The sequence below is a fragment of the Lagenorhynchus albirostris genome, chromosome X (assembly GCF_949774975.1).
Source record: "Lagenorhynchus albirostris chromosome X, mLagAlb1.1, whole genome shotgun sequence".
In the NCBI taxonomy this organism is placed as follows: domain Eukaryota; kingdom Metazoa; phylum Chordata; class Mammalia; order Artiodactyla; family Delphinidae; genus Lagenorhynchus; species Lagenorhynchus albirostris.
Genome location: NC_083116.1, coordinates 58714878 through 58732896, shown reverse-complemented (window position 1 = coordinate 58732896; position 18019 = coordinate 58714878). Strand labels below are relative to the sequence as shown.

General features: G+C 34.1%; 1 protein-coding gene across 5 annotated transcripts in view; it reads left to right on the top strand.

Moving 5' to 3' along the window:
- The window catches only part of APOOL (apolipoprotein O like), a 125472-nt gene that overhangs the window by 34848 nt on the left and 72605 nt on the right, over nucleotides 1-18019 (top strand). For 2 of the 5 annotated variants that reach the window (XM_060137430.1, XM_060137433.1), the window contains exons 2-3: nucleotides 717-801; nucleotides 7735-7839. The exons of 1 other annotated variant lie outside the window; for it this stretch is intronic. In XM_060137430.1, coding sequence (XP_059993413.1) covers nucleotides 781-801; nucleotides 7735-7839 — 126 coding nt within the window. In that variant the 5' untranslated portion in view covers nucleotides 717-780. The remainder of the gene's footprint in view (nucleotides 1-716; nucleotides 802-7734; nucleotides 7840-18019) is intronic. 2 more of the 5 variants (XM_060137431.1, XM_060137432.1) reach the window with 2 other exon arrangements.

Genomic DNA, 18019 nt, shown 5'->3' with positions numbered 1-18019 from the left:
CTGTTGATGGACACTTAGGTTGCTCCCATATCTTGGCAATTGTAAATAATGATGCTGTATGAACATTGGGGTGCATGTAAAATTTCAAATTAGTGTTTTTATCTTTTTCAGATATATACCCAGGAGTGGAATTGTTGGGTCATATGGTACTTCTGTTTTTAGTTTTTTTGAGAAGCCTCCGTACTGATTTCCACAGTGGCTGCACCACTCTACATTTCTACCAACAGTGTACAAGGGTTCCCTTTCAGAGAGGTTATCTTGGATATACTAATTATTATCCCCATCTCTAAGTTTTAACACTTCAGGAGAGTGGTAATGATCTGTAGGCCAAATGAAAATCTAAAGAATGGATAAAGGTGATATGATTACTTCATATTTTAAACCTTACATCTTACATTTGTCCAAGGATAGGTTACTTTGACCTGATGATTTACTATCATGTTAGTTTATACTAAAACATGTACTTGATACAAGGCTGGAGTAAAGTAGCTACAACAACTGCTAAGATTTAGTCCTTGTCTTTAAGGAAAATGCCCTTGGAAGTAGTACAGGAGACACAGTATTATAGGTTTGTTTTCATGATTTTATGAGACTATTTTCTGATTTATAGATTTAGACCATCTTTTAGAACCATTCCTATAAAAGGATAAAATTTCTTATTTTCCTATTTTCCTTTTACTTTCTTGAAAATGTAATGCCATTATATTCTTCTACAGTGGTATAAACAGTATCCAGTTCTTCCTTCTGCTGTTTTCAGGTTAGCATATATGCCCTGAATGGATGGATATAGAGTTAAAACTGGTAAGTTTGAAAGCAAAAATCATATAAATCATTTTCTTTTCTTATTAAATAAATTTGACATGTAATGTTGTGTAAGTTTAAGGTGTACAGCGTGTTACTTTTATACATTTATATGTTATAATATGACTGCTGTTATAATAATATTTATCAAATTACATAATTACAGTACAATAGTGTCTTTATTGTGCATTAGATCTCTGTGGCTTATTTACTAATAAGTTTGTACCCTTAAAACCCATCAATCTTATTCCCCTCCCCCACTTCCCTTAGTAACCATCATTTTACTCTCTGGTTTTTACAGGTTTGACTTTTTTAGATTTCACATATAAATGACATCATCCAGTACTTTTGCTTCCCTGACTTATCTGGCTTAGTATAATGTGCTCAAAGTCCATCCATGTTGTTGCGAATGGTATGATATCCTCCTTTCTCATGGATGAATAATATTCCATTTGGTACGTGTACCACATCTTTTTTATCCATTCATCCATTGGTGGGTTTTTGGGTTTTTTCCGTATCTTGGCTGTTGTGAGTAATGCTGTGATAAACATAAGAGTGTATATATCTCATCAAAATCTTTTTTAATTGATTAATTAATTAATTTTTTAAAATTTTTGGCTGCATTGGGTCTTCATTGCGGCATGCAGCATCTTCTTTGAGGCATGGGAGATCTTTGTTGTGGCGTGTGGGCTTCTCTCTAGTTGTGGCGTGCAGATTTTCTCTCTCTAGTTGTGGCGCGTGGGCTCTGTAGTTTGCAGCATGTGGGCTGTCTAGTTGAGGTCCGCGAGTTCAGTAGTTGTGGCCTGCAGGCTTAGTTGCCCTGTGGCATGTGGGATCTTAGTTCCCTGACCAGGGATTGAACCCACGTCCCCTGCATTGGAAGGCAGATTCTTTACCACTGGACCACCAGGGAAGTCCCCTCATCAAAATCTTAATCTCTTCTTTTTGATAGAATCATAAGAAAATCCTAAAGGTTGGAGCTCTAAGGCAGTGCTGTCCAATAAAACTTTTTTCAGTGGTGAAAATGTTCTATTTCTGTGCTGTCCAGTATGGTACCCACTGGAGTCACATGTATCTCCTGAGGCCTTGAAATGTGGCTAAGGGAATGAAGTGGCCTTATTTTTCCAGCTCTCATACTGTGAACAAGTGTCCCTTTTGTGGTAAATAGTGCTAAGTGTTTTCACTTTTTTTTTTTTTTGGAAAAACTGAATTTTTAGTCTTTAAGTTTTCATTAATTGAAACATAAATTTAAATAACACATGTGGATATTGTCTACCTTATTAGATAGTGCAATTCTAAGGCCCTAAGAGATTATCTGCTCAAGGTCTTTCATTTTACAAATAAAGACGCTTTGGCCCAGAGAGATGACATGACTAACTAGAGATTACATAGTTGTTCAAGAACAGAGCTGGGACTAGACACAAGTGTCTTGATGGCCAAGTCAGTGGTATTACTAGATCACTTTGAAATTTTAAGTTGCTAATCAAATTGGAATTATTACTTTTATTCCATTTATTGTGTTTAGTAATAATTACCCATTTTTCCTATCCTTTCTACTGCTTCCTCTCCTTCACACACACTTACATTATCTCCATTTTAAAAAAATGGTGTCTTTTTCAGCTCGGTGCTTTGTGACCACCTGGAGGGGTGGGATTAGGGAGGGTGCGAGGGAGAGAGATGCAAGAGGGAAGAGATATGGGGACATATGTATATGTATAACTGATTCACTTTGTTATAAAGCAGAAACTAACACACCATTGTAAAGCAATTATACTCCAATAAAGATGTTAAGAAAAAAAAATGCTGTCTTTAGGAAGAAGTTTTTATTTTTTATTTTTTTAGGAAGAAGGTTTTTAAATTCATTTATTTAAGTAAGAGGTAATTTTTAGTTGTGTATGTTTTTAAATGACTTTTAAATTCTTGAAATTCCCTCTGTGGTCTTCGCATTTAAGATGTTCGGTGTGAGTAAAGTGTGATTCTGATTATATAATCTAGAGTATTATTTCAATATAAGGTAATTATTTGTTGGTGACTTTCCTTCTGGTTTTTAGAGAAACAAAATGGCAATATCTTATCTGTAGTAAATTATATACTTGGAAATTATCACTGAACTTTAGAATCATGCATTGTCAAAATTAAAAGGAAGTGTAGACATTTTGTAGTGCAGCTTCCTTTCACAAATGGGCAATCTGACACACAGTGAGGGGGAATTAACTTGTAAAAGGTGACATAGTGAATTATTAGCAGAGCACAGACTAGAACACAGCTTTTCCAATTCACAGCCTGGTGTTCTTTCAACTGTATCACTACTTCCTCTCAGATCTTCACAAGTAAACAACTCAAAAGGCACTACAGCATACAAAGTTCTGTTAAGCTGCTGTACTGAACTTTGATTACTAATGTCAACTTGTCACAACTCATTGGGTGCTGGAAATAGACTCATCAAGTTCTTGAGCCAAATATTTTAAAGCAGTTTACACTTGCAATATTGCAAGCACAATTGAATTTTCTTACAAATCTCAACTCGAAGGTCTATCTGGCTGTTTGCGTGGGGTACTTTGTTGCATAGCTATATTCCAGTACACCATGGTGTCTTTTAATGTATTTCTCCGTCTTCTATATTTCCTGTATCATGATAATATAATCAACTGATAAATCTTATTCCAATTCAGAACTACAGGATCTTGCTTTAACTTCATTAATCTTACATCTTTCTCCCACACTGAAAATCCCAATCTTTAAAATGCCAGCATATTTAAATGTCTCCTTGTATAACACACAGAGCAGGTTCATAATAAAGTATCAAAACTGCCACTAACAATATGATTATTAAGTTTTAAGGTTTGTTTGTTTGTTTGTTGATGTTCTCTTTGTCCTTTGGATATAGCCCAATTACTGGTTGTAAGTTCATTTTGAATTGTTCCTGTCTGTGTGATCATTGCCTCAACATTGTTTATTTCATTTTCCTTTTAGTTTTTAGGGCTTACCTTTCTAAATTTCAGTTTTGTTTTATACTTATCACAGGACTCTTGATTTAATAAAATAGCATTTACTACATGATAATATATCTCTAAAGCAGAATTAATGATTAGGACTGATTTTAGATTAGCCTATAATAATTATATGCTCTTTCTTACAAAATAAGTAACAAAAATTCTTATAGGAGAGAAGTTTAAATTTCAATTCTGTTAGTAAAGAAGAGAAAACAGATATGTTTGTACTCCCAAGTAAAGTTGGACCAGTTAATTCTCTGCCTTATTTTTCCAGCTCTCATACTGTGAACAAGTGTCCCTTTTGTGGTAAATAGTGCTAAGTGTTTTCACTTTTTTTTTTGGAAATGCTGCTATTTGAAATGTCTCCATGCATAGTGCAGAAGTGCTATCTAGTGTTCTTAAGTGCAAGAAAGCTGTGATATGCCTTAGGGAGAAAATATGTATGTTGGATAAACTTCATCGTGGCATGAGTTAGAGTGCTGTTGGCTGTGAGTTCAATGTTACTGAATCAACAATATATAGTAAACAAGGTGTCTTTAAACAGAAACACATATAAAACAAGGTTATGTATTGATCAGTTGATGAAAATGTAACCAGAGGTTCAGAAGAAATTAACCCTGTATTTTCCCTAGGAGTAGTGTTCATTATTCCCTAAATCAGTGTTCAGGGCTACTTTATGGAATAAAACTACTGCAAATAATGCGAATCAACTATATTTTGATTACAGAAGTAATTGGAAGGGTTGAGTCTCATGGGGGAGTTAACTGATGCTCATCTTCAGTCTTGCTCTTTGTAAATCTCTATATGATAGAATTCTGTTCTAGGGCCTGTTTGTTATCTTTAATAGGAAGATAATTGATTTTAAACAAGACACATAATTTTGAATTGACAAGTCATTATTTTGAAGTTACAAATAATTTTAACTCAAGGTCTTACCTTGTGAAAACTAGGATTGCCTCTGCCCAATTTTAATACTATTTAACTAACAGCCTTATGAGCCTGTAAATTTTATAATACCCCCAAGCTCTGATGTTCTTTAAATACCTTATTTTATTTTCTAAATTAGGCATTGGCAATTGTTTTTTCTATAAAGGGGCAGATAGTAAATATGTTAGACTTGTAGGACACAAAAGGTCACATATTCTTCTTTGTTTTCTGTTTGTTTATTTTGTTTTTATAAATTTTTAAATATGTTTTAAGAAAAAGCATTTTTAGCTCAGAGTCCAGACCAGATTTAGCCCAGATCTGTAGTTTACCAATCCATATTCTAATTTTTTCAGTGTGGTATATAATCAGCTGTCTCTCTGGATAGTGATGCCTTTTTCATCAGTATAACCTGTGTTTTGAAAAGGCCTGAGTGTGCCAATCTGCCTCTTTTCTTTTCTTTTCTTTTCTTTTCTTTTTTTGCGGTATGCGGGCCTCTCACTGTTCTGGCCTCTCCCGTTGCGGAGCACAGGCTCCAGACGCGCAGGCTCAGCGGTCATGGCTCATGGGCCTAGCCGCTCCGCGGCATGTGGGATCTTCCTGGACCGGGGCATGAACCCGTGTCCCCTAGCATCGGCAGGCGGACTCTCAACCACCGCACCACCAGGGGAGCCCTGCCTCTTTTCTTTTGATCAAAGTCTTGGCCTTTTTTGTTTAGAGGCAGTAAGTATGCTATGTTTTTTATTGTTATTATGGCCCTCACTAGAGCCTGATTAACATCAAATACATGTGAGAAGAAAAATGGGGAGTAAGCACCACCACTTAACATCTTTATTCAGCAATCAGAAAGAATGGGGAGCTAGAATTAATTGCCCGTTTACCAAGTGCAAGCCATTTTTATGTAATTCTTTAATCCTCAAGATAATCATAAAAAGGAAGGCATTCCCATTTCTTTTCAGATATATAACCTGAGACTCTTAAGATAGCTCTGTCCAGTAGAAATTTCTTCAGTGATGGAAATATTGTATATCTGTGCCCTACATTATGCTGTTGAGCACTTGAAATGGGGCTAATGTGACTAAGGAACTAAATTTTAAATTTTATTTATTTTTAATAAATTTAAATTTAAATAACCATATGCATCTAGTAATTACCATATTGGGCAGCATAATTCTTAAGAGCTTAAGTAACTTGCCCAGATTTAGATAGTAAGTTCCACAACTTGAGTTCAAAACAAGGTCTGTGCAACTCCTAAGCTTATGTTTTTACCATTATGCCACACTGCCTTATTAATAAAAGTCAAGGTGGATGGACCCTGCCCTATAGAGTAGAAAATGTAGCAAAGATACTTAAGCATTTTTCAAGGTATACTGTATTAACTTTTTAGGCCACTAGTTCAATTAGTCAGTCCACACTCTGGAGCAGTCGATCATAGTTATTAAGTAATACCTAAGAATTTATTTTATAGTCTACATGCTATTATTTTTCCATTATGTGAAATAAAATAACTATACTAAGAACATAGGGTATTGAAATTTTTTCAGATATTAGCATACTTCAAATGTTCTATCTAGGGAGTAAGGTCTAATCTGGTATTTTTAAAATAGGTTTTAAATATTGTAAGAATTGACATGCTTCAAATAATCAGAGCTTTATTGAAAATTTTTTTCAGGTACACGGGAGAATATCCATTGCTGGCATCCATTTTAATATGTTTTTTATTGATACCCGACATTAGATACTGAGTGGAAATCTTATTTCATTAGTGAACACCAACTGTGTGTAAGAAATCAGAAGTGATGCCTTTTGGAAGGCAGGCCTAGATAAATTGTTCTGTGATGCTGACTTATGTACTAGAGGGAGGCTTGAAGGGGAAAAACAGTGAACACAATTTCTTTTATTAGTGTTGAGTCTTCCTTTTACCCTATATTTCTGGAGTCTCAATCTAAATCAGAATCATGCCTAGTTTAAACAGGAAATTGCTTAACTAGTGCCTGCAGCTTCCCGTATTCTGTCCAGAAAATATTGAAAAATATGTCAGAAATGAAGTGCAGACACGATCACTGTTATTCAGTAAGATTTGGAATCCTTTGGCCAGTGTTTCTTCCAGTTCTTAAACAATTCCACTTATGTGTAAGCCAGAGAGACCTCTTCCCTCTGGATGTCTTTGGTCAATTTCAGCAGGCCTCCTTCTGAGTCTAAAGAATGAAGCTCTTAAAATAGTCATTCCCTGGAAAGCTTTTCATTTGGCCTTGTTGAATGAATAATCTTTAGGAATTATTCTGTACCTGGATAAACACTGGAACACTTTGTTCTTAGAGCCAGTAATTTTCCTGCATTCTTAATTCAAATCAAGTTATATCTAAAACTAAGGTCACTTTTGGCTTTAGATCAAGCATGAAATAGGTAAAAAGGAATATGTTAGTTAGGGGCATAAGATTTGTAATGGTAGGTTGTTATTTTTTATAAATAATGTAATTATAAATTTTATTTCAAGATACAACCTGAATCACCCAGTACTCCAGATCACCCTTATCCTTTACTTTTTCCATAGCATTTATTGATTTTAATATACTATATAATATATGTATTGTGTTCATCTCCTGCCTCTTCTCCACTAGAATGTCAGCTCCATGAGAGCAAGGATCTTTGTTTTGTTCCCTGATGGATCTGACATATAGTAATTGCTCAATAAATATTTGTGGACTGAGTGAATATCATAATCTATATCTCACTTCATCCCTCAAAGCTTATATTCACTTGTAACTAGTAATTATTATATTGCTATATTCCATATGAAGTAGATAGTTAACAAATTGGTAAAAATAAGACTCTACCATGAGAAAAGAATTTTAGGAATTATATCCTAAAAATGTATGAATAATTTGGAGTGCTTGAGTTTTTAATAAATTTAAATGAAACCAATAGTGTTCCTCAGATGCCCCCCAAACTTTATCAGGAAATAGAGGGTGGGAAGCTTTCAATTAAAAATACCTTTTTGATATATCTTTCTCAGATGGGAAAGCTGACAACCATGCCAGCAGCTCTAATATGTGCATCTATAAGTGTGCATGCGGCCAAAGAAGAGGAGTCCAGAAAGCATCTAGTGAAACCAGAGCAGGTAACTTGCCTACAAAAGTTTGAATTTTGTATAACAGAAATATGATGTAAAAGCTGTGAGGTTGGTTTGTTTGTTAGCTCTAGTCATCAAAAACGTCTTTGAACTATTTGTTAGGCTCGTTTTTTAAGTTGTGAGAAATAGTTACAAGGCATCTCAAAGTAAACACTATTATATTTAACCCAAACATCTAAAATCCTAACTCCAATGAAAAACAATTGGTGATTTTTCTTAACGAATAATCAATGAGTAGTACAGGGTTTTAGTTCTTCTAAGCAGTCTGACTTTTCTTTCTTAAAATGTTTATACAGGTACACCTGATATTTGGAAGCCTGAGTTTAAGAAATTCATTAAGATCTCAGTTTTGAAAGTAATTTTAAATGTTTTCTAGTTCAGTCTTCACTGTGGTACCGTACTCCCCTCTACAATAGGTACGCTAACTGGCTGTTTTCTTCTACATGAATAAAACTCTGGATTAAGGAACCTAAGGCAGTCCATTCCATTTTCTGGCAGCTCTCATTCAACTTAAGGTCCTTTCTTATGTCAAACACAAACCTGTGTCATAATTATAAGTTCTACCCATTGGCCCTGTATCTCTTGCATTGGTGCCATACAGAACAATTCTCATCTCTCTTCCACAAAACAACTCTTCAGATGTCAGTTACACTTTAAGTAGTTTTGCTTCCTGGATAAGTGTATTAGTAGTTTAACCATTCCTCATATGTCATAGCTTTGAGTTCCTTCACTTTCATGATCATTCTCTGCCAAACATGTTCAGGATGGTTAGTGTTTTCTTCGGGTGTAAGTATTTTGACTACCGCAGGATAGAGTCAGACTCTGACTTCTCTTGTTCTACATAATATATTTCTGTTAAAACTCCCTAAGATCACATTTGTTTTTATATTTATTTTTGTTTTGAGTCATCACAATCAACCTTGCTTATAATCAGCCTTTGACCATGATATAGTGATTGTGCAGTTCTCTAAAATTCATTAAACTTTTTTACATGGGCCACTGGTAAGCTATGTCTTTTCTCAGTCTGTACTTAAGCATATAGACTTTTTGGACTTAGTTACAGGTACATTTATGTCTTTTTAACTTTTATCTTGTTGATCTAATCTATCATGCCAGCCTATTGGTATCTCATTGTAGTAACTGATTCTATTCACCATTGTACTTTTCATCTTTTCTAGCCTCAAGTTATTCTTGAATTTATCTACATGCTTAGAAATATAAACTCGAGTCAAACAGGCCTGAAACTGAATCCTGACCCCACCACTGAGTAGTTGGATGGCATTGGACAGAATTCTTAACAGTGGCATAAATATTCTGTGTATGAATATACCATTTTCAAATGTACAATTTTCATAAATTTTTGGAAATTTAACATATTTCCAATTATTTTGCTAATGTAATCAATGCTTTGTCGAAACACCTTGTACATAAATCTTTATGTGCATCTATAACTGTTTCCTTAGAATAAATTTCTAGAAATGGAATTGTAAGTCAGAAGGCATGAAAAATATCAATGTATTGCCAAACTGACATACATAAAGGTGGTATTTATTCATTTATTAAACAGAAAAATATTTCCTGAGCTTCTCTTATATATGTTTGAGTCATATACGAAGCACTGGGTAAAGTTTTATTAATTTTCATTAGCAGTCTAGAATAGATTCACTCTCCTATATACTTGCTGACTCTCAGTATTTTTTCTCCTTTTTATTAATCTTAGAGAGATGATGTTTTTAAGCCTACCTTGATACTCCTATGTTTGGAAAGCTCAAAATCTAGATTGGGTAATAAGTAACTAGCATTTGTCCCTAATAGCTGAATTTACATATTTCTGAATTTTAAAATAAATTTTTGCTCTTTACTATATTATGGAATAAACAGGATTTCTTGGTATTTATTGTATTCCCCAGTACATTTTAAATAGAATTCAATTGAATTACTTATTAAATAAAGTTGCCAGCTGAGTGCTAGGGACTATTCATATAATCAGGATTCAATCCTTGAGAAACTTAGAATTGCTGAAGGAATGAAAATGTGATTTGCATGAACTATTCCCCAGTACTTTTATTGTGTAAAGTGAGTTATGCCTTTGTTTAAATCTATTTACAATAAATCTGTACTAAGCCAGAATGCTTTATGAATGAGGTGTTCTGGTTAATTGACTCTTCTGGTAAACTTGTGGCTAATGAGAAGATCCTTTTTCAGTTCAACTCTCTTGTTAAACATCTTTTTCAACTGTATCAATATACTCCTGCCTTATTAATTATGATGTCATGAATGTAATTAAATCTCTCTATTAGAAAACTCTGCAGAGCCGTGGGGTGACCCTTTTCTTAAACCATAAAATTCTCAGTATTCAGACTGTAAAATGACTGGAGGTTGGGCTGTGTGTATACAGTCAGCCATAGACATTACCAGTTGTTTCTTTTTAAAGTATTTCTATAATATGAGTTTGACTTATTTGCTTGTCATTTGCTTGTTTTCGGCAAAAAATAACAGAGAAAAATATTGATTTGAGAGTTCTAGTTATTTTCGTTCAATTTAATTTAAATGTTGTTTTATAGTTTACTAAATCTAATCTTAATTTCTAATTGAATACAAACAAGTTGTATTTATACAATACAATAAATGGCATTTAAGCCAGGGCCTCCAATCCAGGATCAGAATATTCATTTAAAGTGTACAGCTTGATATTTTGACATATGTATACATCGTGAAATGATCACCACAATCAAGCTAATTAACATATATGTCACCTCATATAATTACCATTTTATTGTGTATGTGTGTGTATGTGGTGAGAACACTTAAGATCCACCCTCTTAGCAAATTTTAAGTATACAATACAACATTATTAACCATAGTCACCATGATATGTATTAGATCTCTGGAACTTACTCTTCTTGCATAACTGAAGCTTTGTACTCTTTGGCCAACACCTCCCCATTTTCCCCTCTACCTTACCCCACACCGGTAACCAGTATTCTTCTCTCTGATTTTGAGTCTATTTTAGATTATACATGTAAGTGAGATCATACAGTATTTCTCTTCTGAGTCTGCCTTATTTCACTTAGTATAATGTCCTCCAGGTTCAGCCTTGTTGTCAAAAATGGGAGGATATCCTCTTTATACCATTGTATGTATGTGTATGCATGTGTGTGTATACACACACATGCACACATATATGTATATACATTTTTAAACCATGAAATTTGCAGTCTTCAGTATTAACACACACACACACATATACACACGTACATACACACATGATATTTTCTTTATCCATTCATCTGTTGATGGACATTTAGGTTGTTTCCATATCTTGGCTATTTGAATAATGCTGCAATGAACATGGGAGGTACAAGTATCTCTTCAAGATCCAGATTTCATTTTCTTTGGATATAGTCCCAGAAGTGGGATTACTGGATCATATGGTAGTTCTATTTTTGAGTTTTTGAGGAACCTCCATACTGTTTTCCATAATAGCTATACCAATTTACATTCCTACCAACAGTGTTTAAGGGTTCTCTTTTCTCCACATCCTTGCCAACACTTGTTATCTCGTGACTTTTTGCCATTCAACTGTTGTGAGGTGATATATCATTGTGGTTTTAATTTGCACTTCCCTGATGACTAGTGATGCTGAGCAACTTTTCATATACGTGTTGGCCATTTTTATGTCTTCTTTTGAGAAATGTCTATTACTGTTCTTTGCCCATTTTTTAGTCAGTTATTTTTTTGCTATTGAGTTGTATGAGTTCCTTATATGTTTTGGATGTTAACCCTTATCAGATACATGGTTTGCAAATATTTTCTACCATTCTATAGGTTGCCTCTGTTGTTTCCTTTGCTGTACAGAAGCTTTTTAGTTTGATGTTGTCCCCCTTGTTTATTTTTGCTTTTGTTATCTGTGCTTTTGGGGTCATTGCTAAGACCAATGTCAAGAAGTTTTTACACTGTGCTTTCTTTTAGTAGTTTTACATTTCAGTTTTTACATTTAAGTCTTTAATCTATATTGAGTTGATATTTTATATGGTGTGAGATGGGAAATTAGGATCCAATTTCATTCTTCTGCATCTAGATACCCAGTTCTCCCAGCACCATTTATTGAAATGACTATCCTTTCCCTACTGTGTTTTTGGCACCCTTGTCAAAGATCAGTTGGCCATAAACGCATGGGTTTATTTCTCTGTAATCTGTTCTGTTACATTGGTCTATGTGTGTTTTTATGCCAATACAATACTGTTTGGATTACTGTAACTTTGTAATATATTTTGAAATCAGGATGTGTGATACCTCCAGCTTTGTTCTTGCTCAAGACTTGCTTTTCAGGGTCTTTTTTGTTTCCATATAAAATTTAGGATTTTTCTTCTTTTTCTGTAAAGAATGCTATTGGGATTTTAATAGGAATTGCCTTTAATGTGTAGATCACTTTGGGTAGCATGGACATTTTAACAATATTAATTCTTCCAATCCATGAACATGGGGTGTCTTTCCATTTTTTTTTTTTTTTTTTTTTGTGGTACACGGGCCTCTCACTGTTGTGGCCTCTCCCGTTGTGGAGCACAGGCTGCGGATGCGCAGGCTCAGCGGCCATGGCTCACGGGCCCAGCTGCTCCACGGCATGTGGGATCTTCCCGGACCAGGGCACGAACCCGTGTCCCCTGCATCGGCAGGCAGACTCTCAACCCCTGCGCCACCAGGGAAGCCCATTTTTGTGTCTTTAATTTCCTTCATCAGTTTTTTTATAATTTTCAGTGTACAAGTCTTTCACCTCTGGTTGAGTTTATTCTTAACTGTTTCATTCTTTTTATTGCTATTGGAAATGGAATTGTTTTCTTAATTTTTTTGGATAGTTCATTGTTAGTGTATAGAAACACAACTGATATTTTGTATGTCGATTTTGTATCTTGCAGCTTTAGTGAATTTGTTTATTAATTCTAATAGTTTGTGGTTGTCGTTAGAGTTTTCTACATATATGATTGTGTCTTCTGCAGATATTTAACTTCTTCCTTTCTGATTTGAATTCCTTATATTTCTTTTTCTTGTCTAGTTGCTCTGGCTAGGACTTCCAATACTATGTTAAATGGAAGTTTCAGATGTGGACACCCTTGACTTGTACTGGATTTGGAGAATAAGTTTTCAGTTTTTCCCAATTGATTTTGATGTTAGCTGTGGGCTTTTCATATATGATGTTTATTGAATTAAGTTCTTTCTATACCTATTTTATTGAGAGCTTTTTCTCATGAATGGATTTTGAATTTTGTAAAATGCTTTTTCTGTATCTACTGAGGTGATCACAAATGTGGTTTTCATCCTTTATTCTGTTAATGTGGTGTGTCACATTGATACACATATGGTGAATCATCCTTGCATCTGAGGGATACAGTCCACTTGTTCCTGTTGTATAATCCTGTTAATATGCTGTTGAATTTAGTTTGCTATTACTTTATTGAGGATTTTTGCATCTGTGTTTGTTAGGGATATTGGCTTGTAGTTTTCTTTTCCTGTAGTGCCTTTGTCTGGCTTTAATATCAGAGTGATACCATCAAATGAATTTGGAAGTGTTCCCTCTTCTATTTTTTGGGAGAGTTTAAGAAGAACTGGTATTCTTCGAATACCATTCTTCACCCATGAAGCCATCTGACCTTGGGTTCTTCTTTGTTGAGGGATTTTTGATTACTGATTCAATCTCCTTATTGGTTATTGGTCTGTTCAGGCTTTCTATTTCTTCTTGATTCAGTCTTGGTAAGTTGTTAGTTTCTAGAAAGTTATCAATTTCTTCTAAGTTATCAAATTGTTGGTATATACCTATTCATAATAATCCTTTATTATCCTTTTTGTTTCTGAGGCATCCACTGTAATGTCTTATCTTTCATTTCTAATTTTATTTATTTGAATCTACTCTTTTTTTATTAGTCTAGCTAAGAGTTTGTCAATTTTGTTTACCATTTCAATAAATACTTTTATCATAAACCTTTCAAGTGTGCTTGAATGCCCATATCTAAGAAGGAAAATACTTTACAGCACTGGTTCTTAACCATTTTGACCCGTTTGAGAATCTGACAAAAACTTCGGATGCTCTTCCTAGAAAAGTACATATACAAAATTTTGCTTACAGTAGACCACAAATAACAAACCTGTTCTTTAAACTGTTAAGCTAATTTATACTAGGGTATAAATGAAGAATCAGTAGGTTTTGATTAGGATAGAAGAGAAAACAAGAACACTTAATGACTCATAAAGTTTGGAATTGAGGAGCATAAAGAATAGAGAGGATGGGGACATAATGGACAAATGTTATCTACTTTAACACCCATGCATCCACATGCATTCCTCCTTGAGGAGTTGGGGAACTTCCTTACTTGCTGTGTGCATGCTTTTTATGCATGTAGTGCACCTTTAATATAAAATTGCACCTCTGACCTTCCTAGCTATACATAGTTGCCAATGTGGTGAATTTAAATTTCAAGTATTAGTCTGGAAAGATAAACACTTTAATCCTGGTACAGGTAGCAAAGGCTCATTTATCTAATGGTAAAAACAAGACTTTTGTGACCCATTACTGTTAAAGTTTTACAAAACCTACACTGTTTCATGTTTGTTGCTGATAGAAGATCAAATCTGAAGCTATTAATAATCTAGTTCCCTTGCTGTTGATTTGTAAACTTGATTCTCCCCAAATATGTCTTTACCAAACCTTATAGAAAGGTGCTATACCCTGAACATAAAGTAAAAAATAAGTATTTTTGAAGGAAATAAGTCCTTACCTCATTAAATTTTTCATAATTCTTTTATGTTTTATATTTGTATTTATTAAATATGGATTAGAACCAAAAGACTGTTTAATCAGTTTATGAAAGGTATAAAAATAATAACATGATGAACAACCATATACCTACCTACTACCCAGTTCAAAGGAAAAACAAAATAAAATACCCTGATTCTCATCCCATTCCCTATCCATTCAGAGATAACCACTACCCTACCCTGAATTTTGATTATTGTTCCCTTTCTTAATTTTTTAACTTCACCTTATATGTCTGTATTACTAAACAATGTTTTTGAGCTATATATTGATAGAAATATATTACATATAATTTTCTACATTATACTTTTTTATGCTCAAATTCCTGAAATCCATCCAGATTTTTCCATGTACCTGTAATTTATATATTTTCCCCTAATTTATAGTATTTCATTTTGTGGATATATCCCAGTTTAATTATCCATTCTACTGCTGACAGACATTTGAGGTGTTTCCAGATTTTTGAAATTAAAATGTTGCTGTGAACATTATTGTACATATTTCTAGGTACACAATTACAATCGTTTCTCTAAATATACCTAGGAGTGGAACTACTGAGTCATACAATATGTATCATTTTCAAATTTGCTATAGTATGCCAAATTGTTTTTCAAAGTATATGTACCAATTTACATTCCCATAAGCAGTATATAGATGTTGAGGTTGCTCCACATTCATGTCAACACTTGATATTGTCAGACTTTAGTTTGCCAAACAGTTGGAGCTGAAATGCTATCTCATTGTGGTTTTCATTTGCATTTCCATGTTATTAATGAAGTTGAACATCATTTTATATATTAGTCATTTTAGTGGTTATGTACAGGTATAGCACTGTACATTTAACTTGCATTTTTCTAATGACTAATTATGTTGAGCATCTTTTCATATGTTTATTTGCCATTCTTCTTTGGTGAAGAGTATGTTAAAATGTTTGGCCCATTTTTATTAGGTTGTTTGTTTTGTTATTATTGAGCTTTGAAAGTTTTTTATATATTTCTGGATTTTCATCCCTATATCAGGTATATAGGTATGTGTTTTGCAAATATTTTCTCCCAAACTGTGGCTTATCTCTTCCTTCTGTATTACTTTTTCATTGTTTCTGTAACAAACTACCATGAAATTAGTGATTTTAAACAGCAAAATTTTATTATAGTTTCTGTTAAGTTAGAATTCTAACACATGTACATTGGGCTAAAGTCAAGATGTTGGCAGGGTTGCATTTCTTTCTGAAGGCCGTTAAAATCCATTTCTTCATTGTATCATCTTGTAGAGACTGGCCCACTTTCCTTGGTTTGTGGTCCAATTCCTTCATTTTCAAAGCCAGGAAAAGTAGTGTAAGTCATTCTCATGTCACATAACTCTGACCATGCTTCTGTAGTCACATCTTCTGTCACTACCATTCCACCTCCCTCTTCTACTTTTAATGTCTTGTGATTACTTTGAACCCACCCAGATAATCCAAGAAAATCTTCCTATCTTAAGGTCACCTGATTAATGTTAATTACATATGCAACCTTAACTCCACTTTGCCATTGTAACATAACATATTCGTGGCTTCTGTAGATTAAGACATAAATGTCTTTGGGTGGGGAATCGTTCTGCACACATTACCTCCTTTTAAAAGTGTCTTTTGAGGAACAGAAAATTTTAATTTTATAAATTCCAATTTATTCATTTTTGAATTTATGGATTATTATTTTGCTGTCATGTCTAAGACATTTTTGCCTAACGAAAAGTCACAAGCATTTATTCATGTTTTAGTTGTTTTTCTTTTCTTACAATTAGTTGGGTTTTAGTATATTTAGAGTTGTGCAATCATTACTGCTAATTTTATTTTTTTTTAATTTTATTGGAGTGTGGTTGATTTACCATGTTGTGTTACTTTCAAGTGTACAGCAAAGTGAATCAGTTATACATATACACATATCCACTCTTTTTTAGATTCCTTTCCCATATAGGCCATTACAGACTATTGAGTAGAGTTCTCTGTGCTGTACAGTAGGTCCTGATTGGTTACCTATTTTATATACAGTAGTGTGTATATGTCAATCCCAATCTCCCAACTTATCCCTCCCCCACCCCTTGCCCGCTGGTAACCATAAACTTGTTTTCTACATCTGTAACTCTATTTCTGTTTTGTAGATAAGTTCATTTATACCTTTTTTTTAGATTCCACATATAAGTGATATCATATGATACTTGTCTTTCTCTGTCTGACTTACTTCACTCAGTATGACAGTCTCCAGGTCCATCCATGTTGTTGCAAATGTGGTTGCAAATTTCGTTCTTTTTAATGGCTGACTAATATTCCATTGTATATATGTACCACATCTTCTTTATCCATTCCTCTGTTGATGGACATTTAGGTTGCTTCCATGTCCTGGCTATTGTAAATAGTGCTGCAATGAACATTGGGGTGCAGGTATCATTTCAAATTATGTTTTTCTTCAGATATATGCCCAGGAGTGAGGTCGCTGGATCATATGGTAGCTCTATTTTAGTTTTTTAAAGAACCTCCCTACTGTTCCCCAGAGTGGCTATACCAATTTACATTCCCACGAATAGTGTAGGATGGTTCCCTTTGCTCCGCACACTCTCCAGCATTTATTGTTTGTAGGTTTTTTGATGATGGCCATTCTAACCACTGTGAGGTGATACCTCATTGTAGTTTTGATTTCCATTTCTCTAATAATTAGTGATGTTGAGCATCTTTTCATGTGCTTTTTAGCCATGTGTATGTCTTCTTTGGAAAAATATCTATATCCTCCATCCATTTTTTGATTAGGGTGTTTGTCTTTTTGATATTGAGCTCCATGAACTGTTTGTATATTTTGGAGATTAATCCCTTGTTGGTTGCTTCATTTGCAAATATTTTCTCCCATTCTGAGGGTTGCCTTTTTGTTTTGTTTATGCTTTCCTTTGCTATGCAAAAGCTTTTAAGTTTCATTAGGTCCCATTTGTTTACTTTTGTTTTTATTTTCATTACTCTAAGAGGTGGAACCAAAATGATACTGCTGCGATTTATGTCAGTGTTCTGCCTATATTTTTCTCTAAGAGTTTTATAGTATCTGGCCTTACATTTAGGTCTTTAATACATTTTGAGTTTATTTTTGTGTATGGTATTAGGAAGTGTTCTAATTTCATTTGTTTACATGTAGCTGTCCAGTCTTCTCAGCACCACTTATTGAAGAGGCTGTCTTTCCTTCATTGTGTATTCTTGCCTCCTTTGTCATAGATTAGGTGACAATAGGTGTGTGGGTTTATCTCGCAGCTTTCTATCCTGTTCCACTGAGCTATACTTCTGTTTTTGTGCCAATACCATACTGTCTTGATTACTGTAGCTTTGTAGTATAGTCCGAA